The sequence below is a fragment of the Podarcis melisellensis genome (genome assembly GCF_964234715.1).
Source record: "Podarcis melisellensis genome assembly, chromosome: 7".
NCBI lineage: Eukaryota > Metazoa > Chordata > Lepidosauria > Squamata > Lacertidae > Podarcis > Podarcis melisellensis.
Genome location: NC_138539.1, coordinates 45,253,550 through 45,280,737, shown reverse-complemented (window position 1 = coordinate 45,280,737; position 27,188 = coordinate 45,253,550). Strand labels below are relative to the sequence as shown.

The following is a 27,188-nucleotide window of genomic DNA, read 5'->3' as shown; positions in this document are numbered from 1 at the left end:
TAAATTTTATGGAACTAGCATCTGTCTCTATTAAGCACATAAGAGTGGTGTGTAATAGTCTTGTTTTATAGCCATCATCTTTAAATGACTTTTACTACTATCAAGACATTTGGACATTTTTACTACTATAAAAAAAAAGTTGGACGCTTTGGATGAAAGAACTTGGTCGCGTTCGGTGTGATGAGAATTTACCGGTTAAAAGGGGCAGCAGTGCTATGGGGATCCTGGCATCTCTTGGACAGCAGCAGAAAATCTATACGTGTGTACTTAACAATCCTAAACACTTTCCAATTCAGACAAGCTCCCCGTTTAGCTTTTTGGAAAGTTTTCAAGGAAAAGCGGAAACAGAAAACGCCTTGAGAAAACGCAGTACACGTCTCGGCTCCCTAGGTGGCGCTGAGGAGTCTCTCCTCTTTGTTCCGAGTGGGGCCATTCCCTCCCCCGGCAGCTAAAATGGCAGAACCGGGGCATGCGCAGGACGGCCCGTCGCCCTTCCTCCATTCGCCAGGCCGTGGTGGCGCTGCCGCCATGGTGCCCGGATGGATCAGCTGAAGCGCCGGGTTCGCCCCTGCATTTGGAACCTGTAGGGAGCGGCGCGAGGGAGAGACCATCGCGGGGAGGAAAGGGGGTGCCAGCCGGCCAGTCAAGCTGCAGGCGTCGCGCTCCGCTGGCGGAGGCCGCGTCCGACCCCACCCCTTTCCAGTGAGAGAGACCGGCCGGCCCGGCTCTGGCTCTGGCTCGCCGCCTTTGTTGCCCCCCCCCCGGCGTCGAAGTGGACGCAGCCTTCGGGCCCTCCTCCCATTTACTGGCCTTAACGGCCCGTGAGGCCGCGGTCGGGGGAAAGCGCTGAGGCAGGATGAGCAACTCGAGGAATAACCGCGTGATGGTGGAGGGCGTCGGGGCCCGGGTCGTGAGGGGGCCTGACTGGAAGTGGGGGAAGCAGGACGGCGGCGAGGGCCACGTGGGCACCGTGCGCAGCTTCGAGAGCCCCGAGGAGGTGGTCGTGGTGTGGGACAACGGCACGGCCGCCAACTACCGCTGCTCGGGAGCCTACGACCTGCGCATCCTCGACAGCGCGCCCACCGGTGAGGGGGAGGCAGGGGCCGAGCGGGGAGTGTGGGGCGGGGGTCGCTTCCCAGCGAGGCTCGAGAGAGGGGGCTTATTGTTCTTCGTGGAGGAATGTCGCTTCGCCCTGCCCGTCGCTGGCGTCGCGTCGTCGGGGCGCCGGCTTGGGTAGTCGGTAGACATCCCGGCGGCCCTCTGGTGCCTGCGATGGGCTTGCCCGCCCTCGGGCTTCTCACTGTGATAGAAACTCTGTTTCCTACAACACCCCCCCCCCAAAAAAAAACTGTGACTCGGGGGGAAACGGACGGGTGGGGATGCCACGCAGCGCAGAAGGGGCGACAAGCGCGACCCTGGGCTCGTCCTGCTAGGAAGTCAGCTTCATTGACTGCAGGTGGGCTTGCTCACAGGCCGGAATGAGTAGAACTATTGCTTCTGTTGAGCATAGGCCCTTGGTATAAGTGTTTGTTTGTTAAATGCACAAATAAAATTTATATTTATAAAACTGCAATAAGCACAGTGGGGACGACTGTCTTCTTGGAAATGGGGACCTACAAATTTAACCTTGTCGTTCGTTGCTGAAAGGAAGTCTTCCATTTCCTTGCAACTTTTTCCCAGTTGGTGTTAAGTCTGGGATTTTATAGGGCGATCCTTGGCTGCTTTAACCAAAAGAGGCCCCCCCCCCGTCTTTAGGGGTGCTTACTTCTAAGTAAGCTGCACTGGATTGTAGCCTTTGACTGTGATAACTTTGAAAGAGGAGTTCTTTGAAAGTGAATGCAGCAGTGTTGAGCATCTTCCTTCTAGCAGTAAACTTGCAAGTGAATGTTAATGGCAGATGTTCCTATTTTGACAGATACAAAGTGGTTTTTAGTGCCTGTGGTATAATTGACATTTCAAAACTGCTAACAAACTACATTCCTCTCAGTAAACAGTAACAAGCAAAACCAGGTGGTTTGTGCATTTTCCTGCTCAATTTTTTAATTAAAATACTCTTAGCCTTTTTTCTCAGATTATGCATATTAACTAATAATGGAGCCCAATTCTATGTATATTTACTCTGGAGCCCCTTTTGAACACAATGTGACTCCCAAGTAAATGTGCATAAGAGTGTAGTCTTTGTTATAGGGGATTCCACACTTTATGCATCCCATGCAAAGTGTAAAGGGCATGCATATGTGTATATTCATATTGCCTTGGGGGATTTTCAGTGCTGATTACAAACATCACCTAACATTTTATCAGTACTGTCACACTTGCCCATTAGGCAAGAAGTTGGGCAGAAAAGAAAGTTTGTGCCTCGTGATGAGGGACAGATACTTTTCCATTGCTATATTTTTCTGTGAAAAGGTTAGCTAAAAGTTTTTTTAATTAATTTAATTGGTAGTGTAATAAATGGATACTAAAATGGTATCAGACAAATTGGGTAGTTTCAGAATTGTAAATATACATGACAGTTGCTTTTTGGACATGCTAAAATGAGTATGTTAAGCATCCTTAGTAGTTTCATAAGTTTTTCTTAACACTTAAGCGGTCCAAGGGAAGTCATTGCTGTTGAATTATATCTTTAAGATATGTGCAAGTATTTTAATAGAATTTCAAAATAGAGTTTTGAATAGTTTGAAAATTACATTTACAGTAGGATGTATACTTAGAAGTAAACTTGTTGAGTTTGGTGGGACTTGGATAAGTCTTGGGATTGCAGCTGAGGCCCAGGGATCCAAGATGGCCTCTGTATCTGACCAACACTCCCACATCTGTTGTCAGCCTTGATCTGCAACCTCTCTGAATGTTTTTGCCTGGCTGGAATGTACTTTTGGCCTGTGATAAATGTTTGGGGCTGTGATGTGTTGGGGGTATATAGAGAGAACTGATTTTTGTGTGGCTGGAATGTAACTTGTACAAAGGTAAGACATCGGTTGCTTTTGTCCACCTTTGTTTCTGGTCCTGCCCATCACAGATGCATGGCCACTAGAAGGTTTGCTATGAGGGAATATGATCCTTGAGCTGAAGAAGTTTTCCTACCCTTGCTATACATAGTTATCTGAGAGTACTTAATGCAGGCTTCCTCAGACTCGGCCCTCCAGATGTTTTGAGACTACAGTTCCCATCATCCCTGACCACTGGTCCTGCTAGCTAGGGATCATGGGAGTTGTAGGCCAAAAACATCAGGAGGGCCGACTTTGAGGAAGCCTGACTTAAAGCATACTTACCTGATCTCAGTGAGGTTTACTTCTGAGTAGACACGCTTGGGAGTGCACTGTTAAAATGCTTTGGCCCCTTCCTTTCAAATAAGTTCATTTCTAGCGATTAAAATTTTTCTGATATATTGAGATACCGCATTTAGATAATATATTACTGTCTCCATTGTATCGTAGAGTAGCTAATGTGGTGAGTGGTTTAATGCTATCTACATCTGAGTATTGGAGCCTTCAGTGACCAGTTGTGATGCTTTTTCAACGTATATTTTTCAGAGCAGTGGTGGGGAAACCTTGGCTGTTTAGCAAGCTGTTTTGTGTATGCATATGCTATTGATGCATGTGCTCTTGTATATTGCATATGCTTGCATGTATGCATTTCAAAATACTGTTCTAACGCTATTCTTTTCCACAGGAATTAAACATGATGGAACAATGTGTGATACATGTCGCCAACAACCAATAATTGGTATTCGATGGAAATGTGCAGAATGCACCAATTATGACTTATGCACTGTGTGTTATCATGGGGATAAACATCACCTTAGACATCGCTTTTACAGAATAACCACACCAGGAAGTGAAAGGTACGTTTTAAATGCTCATTTTCATTAAAATGCCTCATTATGAGACTGTGTTGGATATAGAAGGGTCTTGTCACCACCTCAGATAATGAGATGTCCAATGTATTGAAATTTAAGACATGTTAAAATTTATTTTTATTTAATTTCTATCCCATACATTCTTGCAAAGGAGCCCATGGTTTTAATCAAAACAGTTCCTTGTAACTTACCATTTGATATTAAATTTTAGAGTGTTGCTGGAGTCTCGCCGTAAATCAAAGAAAATCACTGCAAGAGGAATCTTCACAGGTGCCAGGGTGGTACGAGGAGTTGATTGGCAATGGGAAGATCAGGATGGCGGCAATGGACGTCGAGGCAAAGTAAGAGTTCAGAATATGACAACTCCCTTGTTGTGCACAGTTCAATACCTGGTTAGGTGTTTAATACAGGCCACAAAATAATTCTTCAGAATTAGTGGACCTGTTGCATTGATGCACCTATGGGCATTTACAGATTCAAATGTATTCTTGGTGTCTGGGGGATTTTTCTGCTGAGGTATTTGACAATCCTGCTGAGGCCCTCATCCCCCTCTAGAAGAGGGGCTGTCAATACATTTTACAGGTCAAGTTGCTAGTATCTGTACCAACTTGGATCTCATCATAGTAGCAGAGCCAAATATGGATATAGTGAGTGTACCATCTAGTCATGTTATAGTGATTACTTTTCCACTGTTACATGTCTAGATGATACACTAGGTACACTGAGGACATGGACAGTCTACGTATATATTCTTGTATTCTTGATCCTGGTCCCTCATAGTTAAGTAGAGCCCACCCATGGACTACCTGGACCACAGAAGTGACTTATGCTTCTCTAAGGGAAATGCAGTAAATGAAGACATATTGAGACCCTTTTTTGGGGGGGGGGGACTGACTGACTCTTATCTACCATCCATTTCTAACTTGCCTTTAAACTTGCTATTGAAATGCATGGTGGTTTTTCCAATTAGTACTGAATAATTCCAATTGCTTGAATCCATCCTAATATGTTTTTTGGCCTGGTTCCAAGAAAATATATTTATTGTCCTCTGAGGGATAGATTTGGGTGTCTGGTATGTGTGTACCTACTGATTCTCCTGGATCAGCCTTGGTATTGTGTCTGGTTTGGCTTGCTGACTTGGAACTTGAGGACACTTGTGTTGCAGCCACTCTAGTCCTTTCTGGAAGGTTGATGCCAGAAGGCAGTGCTGGGGGAAGGCTGCTCTGCCCCATGGTTTTGGTGAGTAGAGTACTACAGGGTTCCTTTTTGTCCCTCAAGCTTTTTAACATCTCTAGGAAGCCATTGGGTGAGATCATCCAGAGGTTTGACCTGAAGTGCTGTTAATGTCAGTAGCAGCTCCGCTTATACATTTCTACCAGATAATTCCAGGGCGGTGGTAGACACCCCAAGCCATTGTTAGGCAATACTGCAATAGATGGGGGCAAACAAATGGAAGCATAATCCAGACAAGGTAGAGGTACTGTTAGTGGGGAATTCTATTGAACAGGATAGAATTATGCTCCCTCTGACAGAGCCAAGTTTTCAGCTTTTGGATTCTGGGTCCCTGCTCCTGCCAACCTAGCAGTTCCAAAGCATGTCAAAGTGCAAGTAGATAAATAGGTACCGCTCTGGCGGGAAGGTAAACGGCATTTCTGTGCGCTGCTCTGGTTCACCAGAAGCGGCTTAGTCATGCTGGCCACATAACCCGGAAGCTGTACGCCGGGCCCCCTCGGCCAATAAAGTGAGATGAGCACCGCAACCCCATAGTTGTCTGTGACTGGACCTAATGGTCAGGGGCCCCTTTACCTTTTATGCTCATATGAACCTCTCCAACTGGATTTGGGATCTTCATTCTAGACTCTGACCTTTCACTAAATCAGACCTATTTGAGTACAGAAACTGCCTATTTTGTAGTGGCACACAGATACATAATTTAGAACTGTATACTGGCTCACGCTGAATCCCAGACCAATTTGGGTTGACCTGGCATTTAGCTAGAGTAGGTTGAGGCCGTCCCATGTTGGATTGTGCTTGCCCAGAGCATCCAGGGCCCATCCAAAGGGGGTGGGGGAGTCAAGGGGTTGAAGGAGATGCATACATCACCTACTCCCCATGATTGCATGTTTAATTAGTGTTTTAAACCCTGATTAAAGTCAGCAAGTCTCTTGATTTAGCTCTGGTCTAGATGTGTGCTGGATTGAGGCTGCTTTGAAGTGCCAGATTGGGCCCTGAATGGGATCCGGGTATGTGTGCATGGGGTGTACACATTCTTAATGAAATTCTCTTTGTGTTAAAGCCTTTCCTAAATAAAATCATACTTATCTTGATATGCTAGATTTTTAAGACAAATTAAGCTGTTTTATGTTTTGCTATGTTGTGAATTTATTGGTTGTCCAGTGTTTTTATATTTTGTGTAAGTTTACTTCACTAATGTTTAAATTGAAGGAAAGCTCCACTTTTGTTACTTGGTTAAAAACATAAAATGGAGGTTTGTCTGTTTTCTTGTGTCTAAGGAAAGACATGGTACTTATAGCTGATTTTAGTTTGAAAGTTAAGACTCTTCCTCTAAATGTGTGTAAATATTGAGGCATAACTTGGCTTGCTGCTTTGCTGATATGCAAGCATTCAGTCACCAACAGAGACCCTCCTGTGTGTTCCAAAATTTTCTAAGAGCAGAGAAGAGGGCTTTGGGGGGACAGTGCCCAGGCTTTGGAACTCCTTTCCCTAATGCCATGTGAAGAGCTTCCTTTTTGAAAACCTTTGGCTGTTAAGGGGTTTATCTTTCCATTTTTTGGTGCTGCCTTAATGTATTTTTAAATAATGATGTTGTAGTTTTTTGGGGGTTTTTCGTATTTTTATTTATATATTATAACTTTGTTTCTTAGCTGTCTTGAACTTTTTCAACAGCTAGCACATAAATGTCTTAAATTAGGATGCGCTAACCTTTGGCCTTCCATTCCTATCAGCCCTAGCAAGTACATCCTATGGTCAGAGATGGTGGGAGTTGTTGTTCAGCCACATCTGGGAAGTCAAACGGTGCTGCACAACTGTTTTAAGCAAATGATTAATAAATGGAAGCATTCTTATCTATATGTTGTGGATAAAGATTATTTACTTTTTTGGCAACATACTCCCATTCCTCTTCTTTACTTTGCTAGGTCACTGAAATCCAAGACTGGAGTGCATCAAGTCCACACAGTGCAGCATATGTTTTATGGGACAATGGCGCTAAAAACCTTTACAGAGTTGGCTTTGAGGGCATGGTAAGGAGTAAAGCAATACAAAGAGTAAAATTGCTTCATGGGGGAACAGTAAAAATGGCTTGCGCTGTGCTATTATCTTCTTTTGTTATATCCTTCTGTCAGTTTGCATGCTATTAGCCACTTCATTGTTCCTACAGCTGTAGGGACAACTCATGCATATGCATAAGTCTGGTCTCAGTTCATTAAACATGCAAACTACTTACAACTTATGAGCTAGCTTCTATTCCAATCAGAGGCATTTAGTTTTGTAAATAAGATACTTATTTACAACAAAATAAATGAGAAAATTGCTAAAAAGAGTTTAGTTCCCTAATATAATGTTAATTTATTTACATCCTAGGCTGTAGTAAACATTTGGATAGTTTCATAGTATTTTAGTGCTCTTTGAAGTTTGACTAAATTTCAAGTTTTAGATGTGAACTTCCCATGTGATTCCAATAATACTACAGAATCTTTGGCAAAACTGGGACAGTTTTTACTTTTCTCCAGTTTGACACAATGCTATGTAGCAAACTGAGAAATACTATGTTTCAGCAGAATAAAGTAATGTGTTAAATGGGACTCATTAAACATGACCATACCTGCTATAATAGTATGTCAAATGTATTTCTTCACATTAGTGAAGTCATTATTCCCTTTTTAAAAATCTCAGTTTACTGTTACTGCGTTTAGTAGTCTTAGTACTTTACACAAATATTGTCTAATCAAACTTCACCCCTCCTTTTCTATTTGGGAACAGTGATTTAGTTGTCCCTTACTTGCAATTTATTTCGTATGCAGGAAAAATTTCCTATATGCCAGTGCCAAAATTTTGTAACTAATGTGTAAATATGATTATACTTTTATTCCTGATGTGTTGGCTGTTGTATTTAAATTAACCTTTCTCCTAAATTCTGAAGGAAATAGTTTTATTTTGAAACAATTGTTACTGAATAGAAAGTATCATTTGAGTCTAGAATCCTCTTTTGGAAGGTTTTTTTTTTTTTGCTTCCTTCCTATTTAAGCAAAGACATGTCTAGCTATTGGAAGCAGCTCAGTCATTTGTTTTTCGTGTACATGCTTTGATTCTTTCTGATCACACTGAATTGGTGAGAGGAGTGAAAAAAGAGCAGTGCATTTCAATGAATCCTTAGAAATATAGGGTCAGATTATAGCAAGCATATTTGTAACATCGCAGCGTGCTGTGTGAATGAATGCATATGTGTTTTGCCTTGTACTTGAGGTATTTTTTAAATAAATGTTCTGGTTCTGAGGTAATCTGTTAGCAGCCTTTCATTTTTTAGGATCATTCTGGTGTGTGTTCATATAACTTGGTGGATGACATATTCTTTTCATGATGCAATCTACCAGTACCTCAAGTTTAGTACTTGGGACCTTTTTTTCTCAAGTAAGAAAGAGAAAGATTTTTGAACAGCACATGGCTGGCCTATACACCACCTGTTCCTTTGTTTACTCCTCTAGTTCCAGATGATACAGATTAGAAGACTCTTCCTGTTCGCTTCACACTTTAGTGTACATGCGTTGAATGACCTTTACCCAATGGGAATTGCTTCAGAGATAGCACCAGATGGCTGCTATTTGGATTAGGAATAGTGAAAGCAAGAGTTAGGGAAGAAGAAACATACTAGAATTTGCTGCTATCTACGGTATATTCAGTAGTGATTACTTTTTAAAATAAGTTGCTTATGTATCCTGTAAAGGATAAAATAGCACCCAGAATACTTCAGTGTGCTTGTTCAAAATTCTAGAAACCATAAATTTTGGTAAAACTATTTAACTACTGTGCATAGAAAGTTTATTTTCACTTTTAAAAATACAAGTTAAGCTTTTGCAGACTATTTTGGGAAACTTTAATACAACATGGTACTATTAGACTGGTGAAACAAAGGATGATAGTGTTGGACAAAGTCTTCTGTGAGTTGACTGATTGAGACATGACATGAACAGGATTATTGTTGAAAGCATTAATTTATTTTCATATATTTTATTCATAAAATATATCAGTGGTTTACAACAATACTACATAAAACCACACAAAAATGCCATATAAAATTTAAAATTACATCCAAATCAACAGGACTAGCATTTCCCTTTATAGTGCTCTTGAATTAGCACTTGAAACAGTATCTGTCACAAAGCACAGATCTATTTTTCAAATTTCCATAGGCCACAGAAGGAAGGATATAACGTAAGGAACATTAGGGGGAAGCATGTTGCAAAAATGGTCTAGATACTCGATTACTACTGTGATACAAATTCTGGCTCAGTATTTAAGTATTCAGATACTTAAAGCTAAAGATCTGTGTCTCTGTCTCTGCATTTGTTTTATTTTAGTCAGACCTTAAATGTGTTCAGGATGCGAAAGGAGGGTCCTTCTACAGAGACCACTGTCCTGTGCTTGGTGAGTTAAATGTAACATAATTTGAATTTTGCTCTGTGATTATTTTGACCTAAGTCTTTGTGTTGTATCCAATACTGGAGCTCCAGTGATGCAGTGGAATTCTGTGCGTGCAATGGAATGTCTCCTCTAGCTTCCCACAAATCCTCAGAAACAGTTATGAAGGGTTGAGTGGACCCCCTTCCACAGATTTAGAGTTGGGATTGGGGTGAGGAGGAGAAACAGAAATCCCATTGTACCAGTGGAACCCTGCTGGTGCAGCATTCGATACAACCCTGTGTGTGTGCATAACCTAGTAGGGAATTGACACCACTCAAGGTAAAAATACTTTTTTGTCTAGTATTTATCATAGTTAACAATTACTAGCTGTATGCTACTTCTGTTAGCTGTAATGGTGATACTATTATCTATATTGCTTAGTGAATTGACTTCTACATACATTTCACCACTTGCTGGTTACACTACCTCTTCTCCTTGCCCTGCTCCTTCCCAAATCTCCTCTGCAGGGTTGTGAGGGAGCTCCCAGATTTACTGGGTGCACAAGAAAGAGAAGGGGAGGGAATTCTGCTCTGCCAAGGTTAAATCATTGCACTACCAGAATGAGAACTTTAGCACTGCAACGGATCCAGTTGGTAGTTTTGTTATTTGTGAGAGTGAATGAGGATTCCTAAACATTACCTTGTCTTTTTAAAATTTTAACTTTAGGTGAACAAAACGGTAACCGAAATCCTGGTGGACTGCAGATCGGTGATCTAGTAAACATTGATCTTGACTTGGAGATTGTTCAGTCTTTACAGCATGGCCACGGAGGATGGACTGATGGAATGTTTGAAACTTTAACTACTACTGGCACAGTTTGTGGCATAGATGAAGATCATGACATTGTTGTTCAGTATCCAAGTGGCAATAGGTACATTCTACCATTATTTCTTGCCTGGGATACTTAATGGGAGTCAGCCTTGGGAGTCAGTTATCAAATTGAATTAGCATGTGGGGCCAGTAATTTATTACAGAAATGTGACTACATTAATCCTTTTCATTTTACTTTAAACATTTGAGGGATACTCTTAAACTACTAGATACAACTATGGAGACATTTTGGATTCTTGCAAAATCAACTAGTAGTAGACTGGCAGATGTGGGTTAAGATTGGTTAGTAATGTAGCTAGCTATACAGTTAATATAAACACTAAACACTTCATCATAATGTTTCATGGCCATTGATACTTTTCAGGTGGACTTTTAACCCTGCTGTTCTGACCAAAGCCAACGTTGTCCGAAGTGGAGATGCTGCTCAAGGTGCTGAAGGCGGTACCTCACAATTTCAAGTGGGTGATCTTGTCCAAGTTTGTTATGACCTAGAAAGAATTAAGCTGCTTCAAAGAGGACATGGCGAATGGGCTGAAGCAATGCTTCCTGTAAGTTTAAGCTAAGTTTGGTTTCTTCTAAATGAGGAACTGTTCAATGCTGAAGGGAAACCTTTCATTTTTGTGCTAATAGTATGGTGCAAAAACCCTTATACATTCTTGCTGTGGCAGTTGGGCAGAAATCTGTGCACCAGTACAGATGTTGGCTCATGTACACAATTGTCTGGTGTCAATTGTGCCATTGTATTAGTGTCAGGATGCTGGTGTCCACTCATGTCTTGTGGTGCTGGTATGGGAATTCCTAGTATAATGCTATAATTCTGTCTCTTAATGCTTGGAAATAGAAGAATTTGATAGTGAAATGTTAGTCTTGATACCTCATTAAATCAACATGTGAAGAAGACGTGTCATTTCCCTCTTTCTGGACAATTGTTCTAGTTGTTCTTTTACAACCACAGCTTATCCCAGAACATAATTAATTTCTGTTAACAACACATTCAATGAGATTTTATGGATATTTGTGATACCCTTTGAAATAAAAGTGTGGCAGTTCTTTTTCCTATGGAAATTGAGACCACCATCCCCATATAATTAGCCCAGTGGAAGAAGAATATGGTATGTGTCTTTTGCTGGATGTATTTTCAAGCTATTTACTTACATTTGCCATTGTGATGCGAGTAAGGGACAAGTTGGTGAAAAAGCATGTTGTCATTCTCATTCTCTGGCCTCTTCCCATTTATCAAGTTTATGCTAAGGATTGGATAACTATACAATGCTGTAACAATTGATTTTCTTAGAAATTATTAATTTTCTGGCTCTAAGGTATTTGAAACAAAAAATTCCTACAGCTTGAATAGCTATAATGGTCTGGAAGATGTAGGACCACATAAGTAACACCTGGAATTATTGGAAAATAACATGTCTTTCTGAACAACTTCATAACAGAATTTAACCAGATTTTAATTTAATGATTATTCTGCACATTTCTAGCTTTCATCTTTGCCTATTGTTACGATTCAAGCAATAGTGGTGCCTTTTCCCACATGGTACTATCAAAGTTTTGGACTATAACTCCCATCAGCCGCAAACAGCATGGCCAGTAGTCAGGGATGATGGGAGTTGTGTGGGGGGGGGTTGTTTTAAAAACTCAGTTTCAATTAATTTCATGAGTCTACTACCCTTAGTCAGTCATGATCATTAATTTCAGTGCATCTACTCTGAGTTGGGCTTGCATTAGATACAACTCATAGTCCAAACCTTCTGGAAGACAGTAGACTGGGGGAGGCTAGGGTATATTCAGCTTGATTGAAAATATAGTATGGGATGTGACAATCTGTACTTACAAAGCTGTAACATAATAAATGTGTTTGACTGTCTTGTCTTCAATGTAGACTTTAGGTAAAGTTGGAAGGGTCCAGCAGATCTATTCAGATAGTGACTTAAAAGTAGAGGTTTGTGGAACTTCTTGGACATACAATCCAGCTGCTGTGTCAAAGGTAGCATCAGCAGGCTCCGCTATAAGCAATGCATCTGGGGGTAAGTTAGAAAGTTAGTGTCTACCCGATGTGAAATTATGAAAGGTGTGTTATCTAAGAGAAAAATATTTAGTGAAAGTACTACATTAACTTTCAGGGAAATAAAATTTTCTTAATGTAAAACAGTTCTGTCAATTATTCTGTTTCCAGAGGAGAGTGGAAGGATAATTGGGTGCTTTTACTTAATACATGAATTGATTTTAGAAGATACTTTTGTTGTATGGTGTTCTAAATTGCTTCAGAAGAATAAAAAAGCAGGTTGTGGATATAAATAACATGCCTCCTTAGAAAAAGCCCTATTGAAGTCAGTGGGGTTTACTTCCAGGTAATCATTTGTAGGACTGCAACCTTACTAGGTCAGATGCACCTAAAATGTTCCATCAGTAGTAAGCACTAGACAGTCCACAAGATGGTGCAAGAAAGCTTGTAGGCAGTTTCAGTGGAAGTAATTCCTTGCATGTTCTCAGTCAGGCTAATTGAAGGCCAATAAACTGAAATTTAATCTTGGTAAAACAAATTCTGTGGGTGAACCACTGGCAGCTCTGACAAGTCAGATGCCATTTCATGTCTCAGCTATACACCTATTTCTAAACTCTCACAATCTGCTCAACTTTAGGTTCCTTTAGAACCTTCCTTTTCTTTGGGGAGTAGAAGTGAATGCTGTCCATAGAAAAGAATAGAGAAATCCATAATTTTAGAGTTAAGTGGGAGGAAACATACTGTGCTGCTGTCCAGCCACACCTAAAGGTAGGAGCCAAAGGCAGAATTCTCTGCCTTTGCCATTCATTCTGAACACTCAATGAAATGAGTGTTTTCTTATCTCTATTTCCTCAACATTCTGTAAGTCATGGAATCTCACAGGGCTATATGTGTTTTTAAATGTACAGTCCTATAGTTCTGTATGCCATATGGATACCCTCAATATATAGAAGTACTGCTGTATTGTTTGCTGGCCATGTTTTACTTCTAAATGGATAGGCACTTGACCCACCCATGTTCACTACTAGAGGGAATGATTCTTAATATTTAAGTTATGTAGTGGTGGATCTGTTTTTGCCGCTATTTTTTCTGGAGCAATTTGCAACATTTTAAGTAGATAATTTGTTTGGTTTACGTGTTTTTGAGTTATAAATACACAGAAGTTCATTCAAGTGCATCACAACATTCAGATACTGTGATTTGTATTAAAATAAATTGTTACAATATTCACAGAGCGCTTGTCCCAGTTATTGAAGAAACTGTTTGAAACGCAAGAGTCTGGGGATCTTAATGAAGAGCTGGTTAAAGCAGCTGCTAATGGAGATGTAGCCAAAGTGGAAGATTTGCTTAAGAGACCAGATGTGGATGTGAGTACTTTATGTTTTAACTGTTAATGCAAAAAGATACTTCCAATTCCTTTCTAGGTTTTTCTTTTTAAAATGGCACTTCTCAATGGTCAAAACAAAGATAGGCCTTTCTTTCAGCTAGAGCTGAAGATGGCATTGAGTGAAAGGAAGAAGTTTAATTGTACAGTGGTGTTCTTCAGCTTGTTGCTTTCATTAGTTACCTGTACACTGTATTGTTGTCAAAAGCTTTTTTATATTGTTTCAACTCACCCAGAAGAGGAAGTTTTATCCTGAAATATTTGTTATAATTATCCCTTAAGTAGCTAGGATTTGGGTGGAATGCCCTGGTTCATCCAAGAGAAGAAATAGGGAATTATGACATGTAGCCTTCACCTGATTGTATTGCTTTGGATTTCCCTGTATCTTGGGATCTACAGATACACATTTAAAATGTCTTGAAAAAGTAGTTGTATTGGTACAGTTTTAATATATAATAATTTGTCAGAATTTGATCCGAGCTAGCCAAATGACTTTAAGGATGATAATTGACACCCCATTCCATAATCCTTTGGAATTTTTAATTTTTTAATTTAAATCTTAAATTCTTTAGTAGATTTAAAGGTCTTTAGAGTGCATTACTTTAGCTAAGCTGGTAAGTGAAAGAGAGACTGGAATTTGAAGAGACAATTCATCAAATGACAAGTATTAAAATGTGTTCAATACATTATTTGTAAAGTATGTTAGATTATTTACTTGTCATTCAATATTGAATTTGTTCTCTAGATAGTTTGGTGCAGTTCTTGAGCATATGTACATATAATAAATGTATGCTGTATTTGTAAGCTGCCTTGACTTGATTTGTCATGTATTTCCAGGTGAATGGGCAGTGTGCAGGACACACAGCTATGCAAGCTGCTAGTCAGAATGGGCATGTTGATATTTTGAAATTGCTTCTGAAGCAGAATGTGGATGTAGAAGCTGAGGTATTTAAATCTTTAATTTGTCAACTAAATGCTACTAATAGAAGTCACTTAGTGTTACATACTGTATTTTTTGCTCTATAAGACTCACTTTTTCCCTCCTAAAAAGTAAGGGGAAATGTGTGTGCGTCTTATGGAGCGAATGCAGGCTGCGTAGCTATCCCAGAAACCAGAACAGCAAGAGGGATTGCCGCTTTCACTGCGCAGCGATCCCTCTTGCTGTTCTGGCTTCTGAGATTCAGATTTTTTTTTCTTGTTTTCCTCCTCCAAAAACGAGGTGCGTCTTGTGGTCTGGTGCATCTTATAGAGCGAAAAATACGGTAATGATTTTAAACTTTCAGATCAGTCATTTATAAATGTTTCTGGCTAAGGAATATTTTTACTTTTTATAACTCCTTCTTTTATTGCAATCTGTTTAATTTGATTGTTTCCAGTCTTTTTAAGCAAAAACACCATAGCCTTGAGGCATCTTAAAAGACTAACAGACATATTAATTAAACTTTTGTGGACTACTATCCACTTCATCTGATGTATTCAGTATTATCCTGAGTTGCAGGTATGTACATATATGCCTGTACCTTGGGGAGAGGATTGTAAACAGTGAGGTCAGAAGGAAATGAAATGCAGAAAAATACAAATTGTGATAATTACATAGTTTAACAGTGGCCATTCAAGAGATGAGACATCCATATTGTGATAGGGACTGCACTTTCAAGTGAAGAGGCACGAAACCTGTGTTCTGCAGCTTGTGATGCCCTACTAAACCATAGAATTCTGCCCTAGTCTTTGCATTGTAGCTTCACTAGACTATTACATGGAATAGTTGTACATTTTAACAGCAAAATAACTGGTGTGATGCATAAGTAGTGCAATTTGTGTTGTTTACATCTTGCCAAAATGTCACATGGACTGTACTTTATACAGTATTCTCATTTATTCTTTCTCTAACTGTTAGGATAATTGTGATGTTTTATGACATTGCAGCATTTTCCTTTGTGGCTATTTATTTATTTATTTATTTAATGAAATATTTATAAACCTCTCTTTCAAAAGAAATATATAGGCAGCATACAACCTGTACAATATAATAAAAACAGTAAAAGTATCCATAAAATATAAATAAAACATCAGTAGATATTGATTGGTTCAATAACGAAATTCCTGTTGTGAAGACCTGTATAAGACAGTTTTGCTATTGGTATAGAAAGTGCTTAATCATGAGCCAGAGTTATTGTCCAGTGCAAGAGTAATATGACTAATTCCACTGAATGTTGATCATTTAGGACAAAGATGGAGACAGGGCTGTTCACCATGCAGCTTTTGGTGATGAAGGAGCTGTAATAGAAGTTTTGCACAGAGGCAGTGCAGATCTCAATGCTCGCAATAAACGTAGACAGACACCACTTCATATTGCTGTTAATAAAGGTCATCTCCAAGTAGTAAAGACATTACTGGATTTTGGTTGCCACCCCAGCCTCCAGGTAATTTAAGCTCCTGTTTATTATTTGTTTGATACAATAAAATGTAAAAAAAAAGTGGGGTTTTTGAATGTACACAAGTAACATTAAAGTTATAAAATGGGATCTGCCTCTAAATTTCCATATAATTGTTAGATTTGAGCAGTTTTTCTTGCTGTATGCATTGATATGTATATGGAAATACATGCAATTATGACCTTAAACATGCATTATAACATTGATCTATGCAATCATAACCTTGATTTGTTGCCATTATTTCTTGGATTTGACTTGAACGTGTTACTATCAGTTCAGTTGTTGCTCTTCTGTGGTGTTTTATAGTTTAGATCATAGACAGACAACTTTTGTAATCTCGGAGATCTTCTGCTATTGATTGAAACAGTATGTCTCAGATTTTCAATGAAGTTGGTTTCATCTGACAGTAAGGGCTTCATCGTTAATAGAGTGCATGTATGTTCAGGGATAGCATGGTGTGTTGATGTATTACATTGCAAGATGTTATCTAGAGATCTGGAGTGCAATCATATCGGTATACTGATGGCACCCAACGCTCTCCCATCAGATGCCAGGAAGGCAGTGGAAACTCTTAGTCAATGTTGAGAGGCTGTAATGAACTGGATGAGGGTGAACAAGCTGATCTGGAAATGGGTGTTCAACCTCTTCTGGATGGGATAGGTATCACCTTATCAGGTTTACAGTCTGGGGACACTTCCATTCACAGCTGTGCTCCTGCAGGCCAGTTTATGGCTGTAGCGAAGCATGCTTTAGTATATGCTTTGATTATGTCGACATTGGACTATTTCAACACACTATACAAGAGGTTCCTTTAAATAGTGTGTGGAAACTACACTTAGTATTTACAGATATTACAGATACAATTTCCAAACAAATGACAAAATAACTATTGGAATTCCTCAAACATAGATGGAAATATATAAGACATTTTCATCATACCTGGTGTTCTTTGAATATCTGGTTGTTCTCTACTTACATTTTTTATATACAGTGGAACCTTGGTTCCTGAACTGCCTAGTTGACGAACAAGTTGGCTCCCAAACACTGCAAACCTGGAAGTAAGTGCTCTGGTTTGCGAACTTTTTCAGAAGCCAAATGTCCGACGCAGCTTCCATTTGAGTGCAGCCAATCAAAAGCCACGCCTTGGTTTTCGAATGGTTTCAAGAGTCGAATGAACTCCCGGAACAGATTAAGTTTGAGAACCAAGGTTCCACTGTAATATATGCTGCTATTCAGATGAACTTTACAAAGCGGTTTACATAGAAACAGTAAGCATAAATTAAAATTGTAGAATGAAGCAACAAAAAGAAGCTACAAAGGGGAAAAGTTATATTGAAAGTTGTATTTCTCCTCCCCTCAGGGCAAGATAGGTATTGAGTAGCCTACTGGAATAGTTTAGGAGAAGGCAGGACCACTTCAGCTGAAATATAGGGAGCTAGATGCTAGATGATGGACAGCTCTCCAGTCTTTTCTATCTTTTCCTTCTCCCCTCATGGCATGATAGTCCTTAGATAGCCCAGTGGTGGTATTGGAGTGGGGAAAGCAACCTCAGCTGAAACATAGGGATTAAAAGATCATAGTATTTTATCAAAAGTTACATTTTGCATTGATCAAGTTAACATTCGTGTTTTTATATTCTGTATACAGTAAATGTAATCTTTATATAACACAAATTACTAAATGTAACTTTTGCATCAGACGTTTTCTCTGCAAATATGCAGTATAAGCAGGAATTAACTAATGCCTATTTTTAGGATTCTGAGGGTGACACGCCCCTTCATGATGCAATAAGTAAAAAACGTGATGACATCTTGGCCGTACTTTTAGAAGCTGGAGCAGATGTTACTATTACAAATAACAATGGATTTAATGCTCTCCATCATGCTGCACTAAGAGGAAATCCAAGGTACAGTAAACATTTGTTAGTTCCTAAAGTTCAGCAAGAAAAAAAAAAGATTTCATTGTGGGAAAGACTATACATTTGTTCAGATGCAAGTTTCATTTGTACATTATGGCTTTTCTGTTGCTAGGTGGTTTAAATGTTCCCAGCAGCCCAAGTGAGCATTGCAGAACTGGTTTCGGGAGTCGAATGGACTCCCGGAACGAATTAAGTTTGAGAACCAAGGTTCCACTGTAATATATGCTGCTATTCAGACACAATGCAGGGCCTGTGTACACATGTGCAGTTTATATTATGATATGTTTCATGTGTAACTGCATTTGTATTTCCATCCCACCTCAATCCTTTATTTTTATCCTGTGTTGTTAACTGCTGCCCATGTTTATCTGATTGCCACCATAATTCCTTCTTTTTGGACTCTGATAATAGCCATCATGTGGGGCTGTTTAGGCTACCAGTACATGGCTATAACATATTATTGTGTTGAGAATGAAATTGTATTCTCATTGCTTAAAAATTCAGGTAACTGAATAGGTCGAGAAGTGATATATTTGAGGTATGCTGATAGAACCCATGAAGAGGATTGATATAGAAGAGCCTTGGAATGAAATAGCTAGTAACTGATGTATCAAAACCATGACACTGGTCCTCAAAGTTAGAAATAAAGACACATTTCCCAAGTATTAGAGTTGCATAAGAAAATGCTTCCCAGCACCTCATTCCTCCACAACTCTCTGCTGCCATAATTCTGCAGCTCTCAGAAGGCTGTAGGTACACTGTCGTTTACAGTGCTACCTGTTGGTAGATGCCACTCCAAACTAGTGTGAAGACAGCCTAAGAAAAATACATACTAGAAGACATTATATGGGACCTGCACTGTGTAAAACAGCATTTGGAAACTTTTATAGCTTTGGATGGCCTGCTGCCCTGCTCTTGAGCAGGAGATTCTATGCCCCTATATGGCAGCTGGTGATAGAACTACAAAGAGACCTTCCTCTGCATATCTTAACACCTGAAAAAGTCTGTAAGGATGGAGGTTGGTAGAAAGAAGGGCCCTTGGTTGAGCTTTAAACACTAATATGAGCACCTTGAATTGGGCGCTTGTAAATGAACTGGCAGCCACTGCAGCAGTTTTAAAACAGAGGTTATAAGACTTCTAAATAGAATCCCAGCCAGTAATCTGCTGCATTTTGGACCTATTGAAGTTTCTGAATCGTCTTCAAGGACAGCCCCAAATTGAGTGCATTGCAAAAGTCCACAAGTTACTGTAGCTAAATAATTACACTAGCAAGATCCTTATATCATTAGTTATGTATTCACTGAGTTTTATGCACATCGACCCTGTAAAAATGTAATGCTTACATTATGGGCCCAGAGTTGGGATAGTTGGACCCAGTGGGCAAGAAATAATTCAAGTCATTTTGCTTGGCATAGACAATCTCTGCATCTGTGTGGTGCGGCCCTCATTTTTTATTTAAAAAATATTAACCATTTGTGTATGACTCGTGTGTGTGTGCGCGCGCGCTACTGTTCAGAGGAAATGAAAGCAATATTTTAACTATGTTGTAAATGTATTATTTCTTTGCTGCACGAACTCACAACAATGTATTTCAATAGAAATATTAGTTCATCTCTCCCATTCTAATTTTGGTCCTATAACTGTATCCTAGAAGGTGATGTTTAAATAAATGCCAGGGTCCTGGCATTTAATATTTTTCTATAAATCTTAGCATTTCTTAGAAGTATAGCTTTGCTTTGCATGCTGGTTCCTGGAGAAGATATTGTAGCTGCTTTGCTCCTCCTCTGGTTTTCTTCCTGCTGTGAATTTAGGCATGGTTTGGCTTAGTTCCATACAAGTCATGAGCTGTAACAAAGTTTATTGAAGGTTTGAAGCTTGTGATTTGTCAAGAAAGAGAAACTATGAGCCTGGTTTCAGATGACTTGTTAAACCAAACCACATTTTAGTTCACAGCACTAGCATGACTGGATAGAGAAGCAAAGCAGCTGCAGTCTTCGCTTCATGTGCTAAGTCATAGTAAGTCTTAGTATTATGTGCAAACCAGGTCATAGTTAATTTAAAAGTGAATGCTCTTCATGTCTGCTCAGAACTTAAACTCATTAAGCTCAATGGGATTTATTTCCAGAAAGATGTACTTAAGTTTACAGTGTACTTAAGTTTGCTTAATTTGTTCCCGTTGCTTACACAATTACTTTTTATCTGGACACCGATTGCTTTCCCAAAGCTTTAGTAAAAGCTATTCTACTTACCTTGTACTTCTCGTCATGTGATAACTATAAAATTAGACTGCTTGCAATGCTTTCCCCTGCTCTTCTTTGAATATATTAACAAGCTTATCAACTCAGTCTTAGATCCTACTGCTTCAGCCCTGGAATAATGCCATTACAGTGCTACCTCAGGTTACATACGCTTCAGGTTGCATATGCTTCAGGTTACAGACTCGGCTAACCCAGAAATATTACCTCAGGTTAAAAACTTTGCTTCAGGATGAGAACAGAAATCGTGTAGCGGCCTTGCAGCGGCAGCAGGAGGCCCCATTAGCTAAAGTAGTGCTTCAGGTTAAGAACAGTTTCAGGTTAAGAACGGACCTCTGGAACGAATTAAGTACTTAACCCGAGGTACCTTTGTAGTTACTTTCTCCAAACTATGACTTGATATATAATAGTTGCATGTTAACCATATCAATTTGATCTGATTTAATAGGATAGTTTTTGATCCCATAATCCCCTTGTGGAAGAGTACTACTATCATAGATTCATCTCATCTTAAGTTTTTATAGTGGTGCTTGATATCTGTATTGGCCCTTTGGTGTTGAAAAAACACTGTAGTTTCATTTTCATCTTGGTTAATTTTTGTAGAACACAATAGAAAAGAGGTCTTAGTGAATGCTTGCTACTCTTTAAACTTAATTTGAGTTGTACAAAGATAGTATTAAAATAGAGGAATTGTAGCACAAATATATTTACATGTATTTTGCATTTATTTTATAAAAACTGACATACATTTACTCTTTTTTTAAAAACAACAACCAGTGACATAAAGCAAGAGGAACTATTAACTTCAAATTCATATTGATATATAATAAGAATGTGCGGATGAGACACAATTTCCAATATTGTGGATTTTGGTTTGGAAGTGAGGTCCCTACTATAAGTTTGCCAGGAATAGATGCTGGTGGTCAGTTTTTGATAGTTTGTTTGCATTCATGTGCTTGACTGCTTTTAAAAAGCCTTCTTTTTCTTGAATATTATTTCCATTATTAACATATCTTGTTGATGAAAGCATTTGTCCTGTAGTGATCAATACATAGCTACAGCTGGTTGAAGGGGACCAAATCCATTAAACAAGTGATTTGGTTCCATTTTACCAGCTTTAGCAAAGCATTGAAGTTTAAGAGGCATACAATTGTTTCCATGTTGTGTTCATTAAAGTGTTGTTGTGAGAATACAAGAGCTGTATGCAGTATATATTCCTTTTTAAATTTACAATTTTCCAAAGTTTCCCTAAATGGCTCATCTTTCTGTAATAAAAAGTTCAAAAAAGTGAAACTCCAAATGTTAAACAATAGGAGAAAACACTTTCGTGGCTTGCAATAGTTGGTTTTGTTCTTTTTGTATGTTTTTTGTGATCGTAACTTCTAATCATAATAGAAGATTCATAAAAGAAGATTTTAAGTCATGGCCTTAAAATTGAATGTTCTTGTGAATGTTGAACTATTTAATACTAGTAATGTGTTTCTCTTGGCTATCGGGTATCATATTTATCTCCCAAGGGGATTACTTCAGTTAAAGAGAATACTATTTTTATATTAGTTTGCTACTGCCACATTTAATTACAGCAGCTGTTGACAGAGAACTGATTACGGGAAGGTGAAGAAGGAGCAATGTTAGCTTGCTAGTGGTGTTCGACAAATGCTTCTATAGTTGTACTTTGGAACAACCTTGGTTCATATTTCCGTGTTCTATAAGGCCTTTTCTGTAGTAATGTTCATTCAATATAGAACATCTGTGTGTGTGTGTGTGTGTGTGTGTGTGTGTGTGTTTACATAAACAGTTCTTACCTCTCCTTGTTGTTTCAATTATCATAATACATAACCCTTGATATCAGAGTTAAGAGTGCATACACTTTTGATTTTGAAGAAATGTCAGTACATGCAGTAAATCAATATGATATTTAAAGGCTTACACTGAGCCAATCGAAAGGAAGGATAATATTCAACTTATATATTAATAATGCATACATTAAATGTATCCTGCCAGCTTTGTTGCAAAGTGCCCTGGTGGTGATGAGATTTCTGTAAATATGCACTCATTCCTTGTTATTAAATACAGAAACGGCAAATATTTGGCTTAAATCTTGAGCAGCAATAAAACTGGTATCTATTTTTATCAGTTATATGGAAACTGTTGTACAGGTCCAGCTGCTCAAGTGTTCTTTTGGATGGCAAGAGTTTCATGTACTAGCTATATCAGGATAAAAAGTGACCATGGAAAGAAGCATGGTAGCATTTGATAATGTCAGCATCTGTTATCCTTGTCAGTCAAATGGTTGAGATGTTTGAGTTACAACTGTGTCAGCAGATGTCCAGAGTTCAGCTTGTGCTTAGCTAGAATTCAACAGCTGACCTAAGTGATGGGGATGACATTATAGTGTGGCTATGTTCTAAGAGAAACAAGACTTTACCGAGTTCTATGCGATTTTTATCTAAGGTTTGTTTTGCTGCTTGTTTACAATACTGGTGCAGGAAAAGGTGCAAAGTCTGACTCATGTTAATGCTCAATTTTAAGAATGTGAGCCTTCAAAAGTTAATCTTTAATTTGTTGCTCAGGTGCCCTATTTCTAGAAATGAGCAGTGCTTCATAGAAATAAGCAAGGTTTTATTCCTTTGCTGCTCTTCTGCTCTTAGATTATAAATTGGTTGATTGTAGTGTTAGTTATAATACCAGTGTTGCTTTACAAACTATCTTTAAATATTGGTTGCTGGCTAAAACAAAATGTGCTTGCAACATACACAAAAACCATAACCTTAAATTTCAAATCTATATAATAAGAAACATTCACATCTTTAATATAATCTGAATTTGAAAACTTTTGATATTTTTAACATTACTCCATTTAGTAACAGCTAGAATTTGGTTTTGAGAATCTGTACTACTTATGAATTGTTTGATATATGAAATGTTAATATGAGCTGAATTAATATATGTATTATGAATGTTTCTTTAAGGCTTCAGCTCTTGTTTTTTTCAGTTTTTACTTGGTTCTTGCAAGTAATAGTTTAGGGGTAGAGCAAGCATTTCATTTCTTAACTCTTAATCAGAAAACCTGTTTAACAAATAGCAAGGTAATTTCATATTTTGAGGTTCAAATTTTCCCTCATGATATTCAGATTTAATCTACCATCTTTAAATTTCTCAAAACTTTAATTAGCATTCTTCTGATTTTTGAAAACAAGCCTTTGGGAACTAAAGACATAAGGTTGCTGACATATGAAAGCTTTACACATGAAATGAATGAGAATTTAGAGATGGCTACTTGCAACATAAGCAAGTATATGGTGCCTTATGGCTTAGATGGCATTGTGCCATAATATCAAATCCACTTACCCTGAGTTTTCAGCTAATTTTTTTTTTAAAAAAAGGTTATGACCCTCAATTGATAGTAGTGATATTCTCACACCTACATGCTTACACAAGTGTCATGTTTTTATTGTTTATTCTAGTGATGTTGATTTTATTTTCTTAGGATAGATTTAGGATAGAAAATGAAGTGTCTGCTTCTACAACCAATATTACTCTGGCAATGAAGATATATGCAACACTTAGACAAATGTTAATGTTTCACAAATTGTACTACTATTCACCTGATCCTTTCACCCAAATACGACTAAAGTGGATTCCTCATTCTTTGATCCGCTTAGTTCAGTTTTCTTTTAGTTGTAGTTCATACCTGCCAAAAATACATACTTCTTTACATTCCATAATATTGTATCTGCATATGGGTACATAAAGAAGTATGTGCTCTGGACAGGTTTTAACAGCTGCAAATTGCCAGTTGAAACTGAAAACATTTTTTCTTTATCCTAAAGTGCAAAATAATTGTTCCCAATTAATTTCAGGAACTGGTATTTGTTTTAATCTGCTGGTGAAGCTAAAATTCACAGTGTAGTTTACCTGCGCAGCAGTTCAAAGCATATTAAAAGTCATTGTTTGTCTATGAGGATTTCAAGTACTTGTCTGGACTTCTGTTTCTTCTTACTGTCAATTAAGCTTGCATATGAAGAATAATGTGCCTTCATCAAAAGTTGGCTGTACCAATTATATCCATGAAATGGGATGTTGTACTCCACTGCGAGCTTGGTTTGTTGGCTGTCTGTATCCATATTTAATTCTGTTCATTCTAGAAGCTGACGGCAATTATCCAAATGAAATGGAAATATTTTCTTTGTAAAAATCCCAATGCTAGTAGTTTGTTGTAGCTCCCACAATTTTTTTATCGAGTTATTGAAGATGATGCTGAGTACAAAATTCAAAGCGGGTGACGGGAAATCTTCTAAATGTTAGGATTTGGCCTATAGTTGGCTCTAGTTCATGGATTGTGAGCTGGTTACTGAACATTTATGAAATAGTTAAGTTCATGCAATAGTTCCTATATTTGCAATACAGAGTCATTCACCAGCTTACTACATTTACTATATCAGATATATTGCAATATTTAGCCATCTAATTAATTCCATCTCTTTCTGTTGAATCTGTTAGTGTGGCATAGAAATTACAAGATCAGGTGGCAAAAATCTATAAAATTTGTTTGTGGGGTCAGCTATTTTTAAGAGGTGAAATGTATAAATAACAGTTTTGAAAGATGCTTAATTGCATTTGTGACATTGATCTGTGATCTGAACAAGGAAATAGGTTCTCATAAGTATTAATTCAGAGAAAAGCTTGAGTAAAACATCTAAATGGTAGTCAGGCAAGAGCAAAACCATGTATGTTCAATTTCTGCAGCCCATGACAAAAAGCTAGTGCAGCTGATAGAGAGCAAATCAGAGCCTAGCAGTAGCTAGCACAGTACTACAAGGAGGAACAGCAATGCAGCATAAGAATTATAACTTGCTTGTTTTCAGATTTGAACTGGATTGTAATAATGCTTAAGAATAAAATACCTTTAATGTTCTCTTTTAGTAAAAGTGTTGTGCAGTTAATGCATTGCCATCCTTTTTCCTTACTGTAATAAAATGGTCACAAAATGCTAGCTAGATGTGGTTTGAAAGGGAGAACGAGGTGATGCATTTCTCTAAAATTAATACTTTTAGAAATTGCTTAGATAGCAATGGATGCAATGTTCTAAAATACAGCTAAGAGAAGATTTCTTGTCAAACAGGTACCTGTCTATGGTTTTAGGTTAAATAGGATTTTTCCAAATTTACTCTTTACAGATGCTTGATACTTAAACACACTGGCAATAAGTGTTAACTACAATAGAGATTAACAAAAACAGTCCATTAAATGATACATGCAGACAGGAATCCTTTAAACATGTGGAATAATTTAGGACTTCTAATGCTCTGTTACCTGTAAGCTTATCATGCAGCATTTGCAGTTGGAAGAGAGGTAGTGACCTAGAGAGAGACATCAGCAGCAGCCATCTCATCTTGAGCGTTCACTCTATTCGCTGATTCAGCTCTTCGTTATGTGGGAGGGGGAGCAGTGAGAAGGTGAAAGTGAATACATATTTCACTTTCTAAAATAGTTACATCTAAAACGTAAACAGGCATTTTAATAGGTATCTGCTATGTGGATGCGTGGAAACAAGTTCCTTGTGGCTGCAAGACTGAAAGTAAAATATCCAGGGTAAGGCTGCTAGGAAACCCAAAGCAGGACAAAGTCTTCTTGTTTGTCAGTTGAAAACAACGAAAAAAATGTTCACAAAATCTTAAAAATTAAGCATGCACCTGCATCTCCCCCCCCTTCCCAATAAAGTATTTCCCCCTTCCTTCACTTCAGATGTTACGCTTCGTCTCTCTTCTTCCTTGGGTTTTAGTTTCCAGCCAGATTTGTTGTAGCTATTTTCTGTCTTCAGATGTCGAATAGATGTTGTTAAGGTCAGGGCTCCCACATACATGCTATTTCGACTGGATCTATTTGCCTCTCAGAGTGAGCGAGCAAAACTGTTTCAGCTTTATAGGCAGCTAAGCATTCAAAACATCCACTCCCAGGCAAACAGACTCTCTTCTGCCTCTCTCTTCCCTGACCATATTTAGTCAACCATTGCAAAAAATAGTATCTCGGCTGTTGGTTGCAGTTGCAGGGGCAGAGCGTGGCTCTATCTTTCTTTCTCTATTGATTGTTCATCCTGCAGTCCCAACAGTGCTCAGTCATTTGTGCTGATATGTTTTTAGCAATGTCAAATAAAGTGAGGTATTCTCTTTCTACTTAGGTTTTTCTAGATTTTTTTTATCTTGAATTCACAAGCCTCGAGCATCTGTGACTCTGTTTTGAGGCATTAGACATCAAAACGAGGGGAAAGATACAGAGGAAAAACTAAGGAATAAGCAGCATTTAAATGTAATGCCATTTTAGAAATACTTCTGTGTGTGAAAACAAATTAAAATTTGAAGAATTGAACCGAAATCTGTTAATAAGCAAGATGGAAAAACTGCTTAGTTTTATTTTAAAATCTTTCGTGGCGCAAGGGCAGTTGAGCTTAGGAAATACTGCAGTATATCTTATGAATAGTGAAAACAGCAAACAAAACAATATATTAAACGTGGCTAAAAAGATGGTGTTCCCTATTCATCTCTTGATAAAATACCTTCTTGCAAGCAATTAGGGGTGGACTCCAATCAGATGGACAAGTAATTTCTATGCAGTATTCCTGTAATCACAGCTCTCCATTTATGGAAGGACTGCTGAAGGGAAGGATAGTTATTGCTGTTGCAGGAAACTCCCAACATGCAGCGTTCAGAAAAGGGGGTAGAGAGGATGTGGGGGAGAGCATCCCTTATTAAATGTTTTAAAATATTTGAAAGGAATAATGTGTTAGAAATACA

The 27,188-nt window shown here is 38.4% G+C and overlaps 1 protein-coding gene and 1 long non-coding RNA gene across 3 annotated transcripts in view; both read left to right on the top strand.

The window, feature by feature from the left end:
• Nucleotides 1-492: 492 nt before the first annotated feature.
• Nucleotides 493-27,188, top strand: part of MIB1 (MIB E3 ubiquitin protein ligase 1) — a 41,559-nt gene continuing 14,863 nt past the window's right edge. Inside the window, exons 1-12 of one of the 2 annotated variants that reach the window (XM_081918040.1) lie at nucleotides 493-1,085; nucleotides 3,673-3,844; nucleotides 4,071-4,200; nucleotides 7,018-7,122; nucleotides 9,457-9,523; nucleotides 10,226-10,430; nucleotides 10,755-10,938; nucleotides 12,279-12,423; nucleotides 13,635-13,768; nucleotides 14,623-14,730; nucleotides 16,011-16,208; nucleotides 17,975-18,126. In XM_081918040.1, the coding sequence (XP_081774166.1) occupies nucleotides 857-1,085; nucleotides 3,673-3,844; nucleotides 4,071-4,200; nucleotides 7,018-7,122; nucleotides 9,457-9,523; nucleotides 10,226-10,430; nucleotides 10,755-10,938; nucleotides 12,279-12,423; nucleotides 13,635-13,768; nucleotides 14,623-14,730; nucleotides 16,011-16,208; nucleotides 17,975-18,126 (1,829 nt within the window). In that variant the 5' untranslated portion in view covers nucleotides 493-856. The remainder of the gene's footprint in view (nucleotides 1,086-3,672; nucleotides 3,845-4,070; nucleotides 4,201-7,017; nucleotides 7,123-9,456; nucleotides 9,524-10,225; nucleotides 10,431-10,754; nucleotides 10,939-12,278; nucleotides 12,424-13,634; nucleotides 13,769-14,622; nucleotides 14,731-16,010; nucleotides 16,209-17,974; nucleotides 18,127-27,188) is intronic. The other variant, XM_081918039.1, reaches the window with a different exon arrangement.
• On the top strand, nucleotides 21,568-23,765 carry LOC309373721. Its single transcript, XR_014170159.1, has 2 exons — nucleotides 21,568-21,636; nucleotides 21,673-23,765. It is a non-coding gene; the product is annotated as an uncharacterized lncRNA (long non-coding RNA).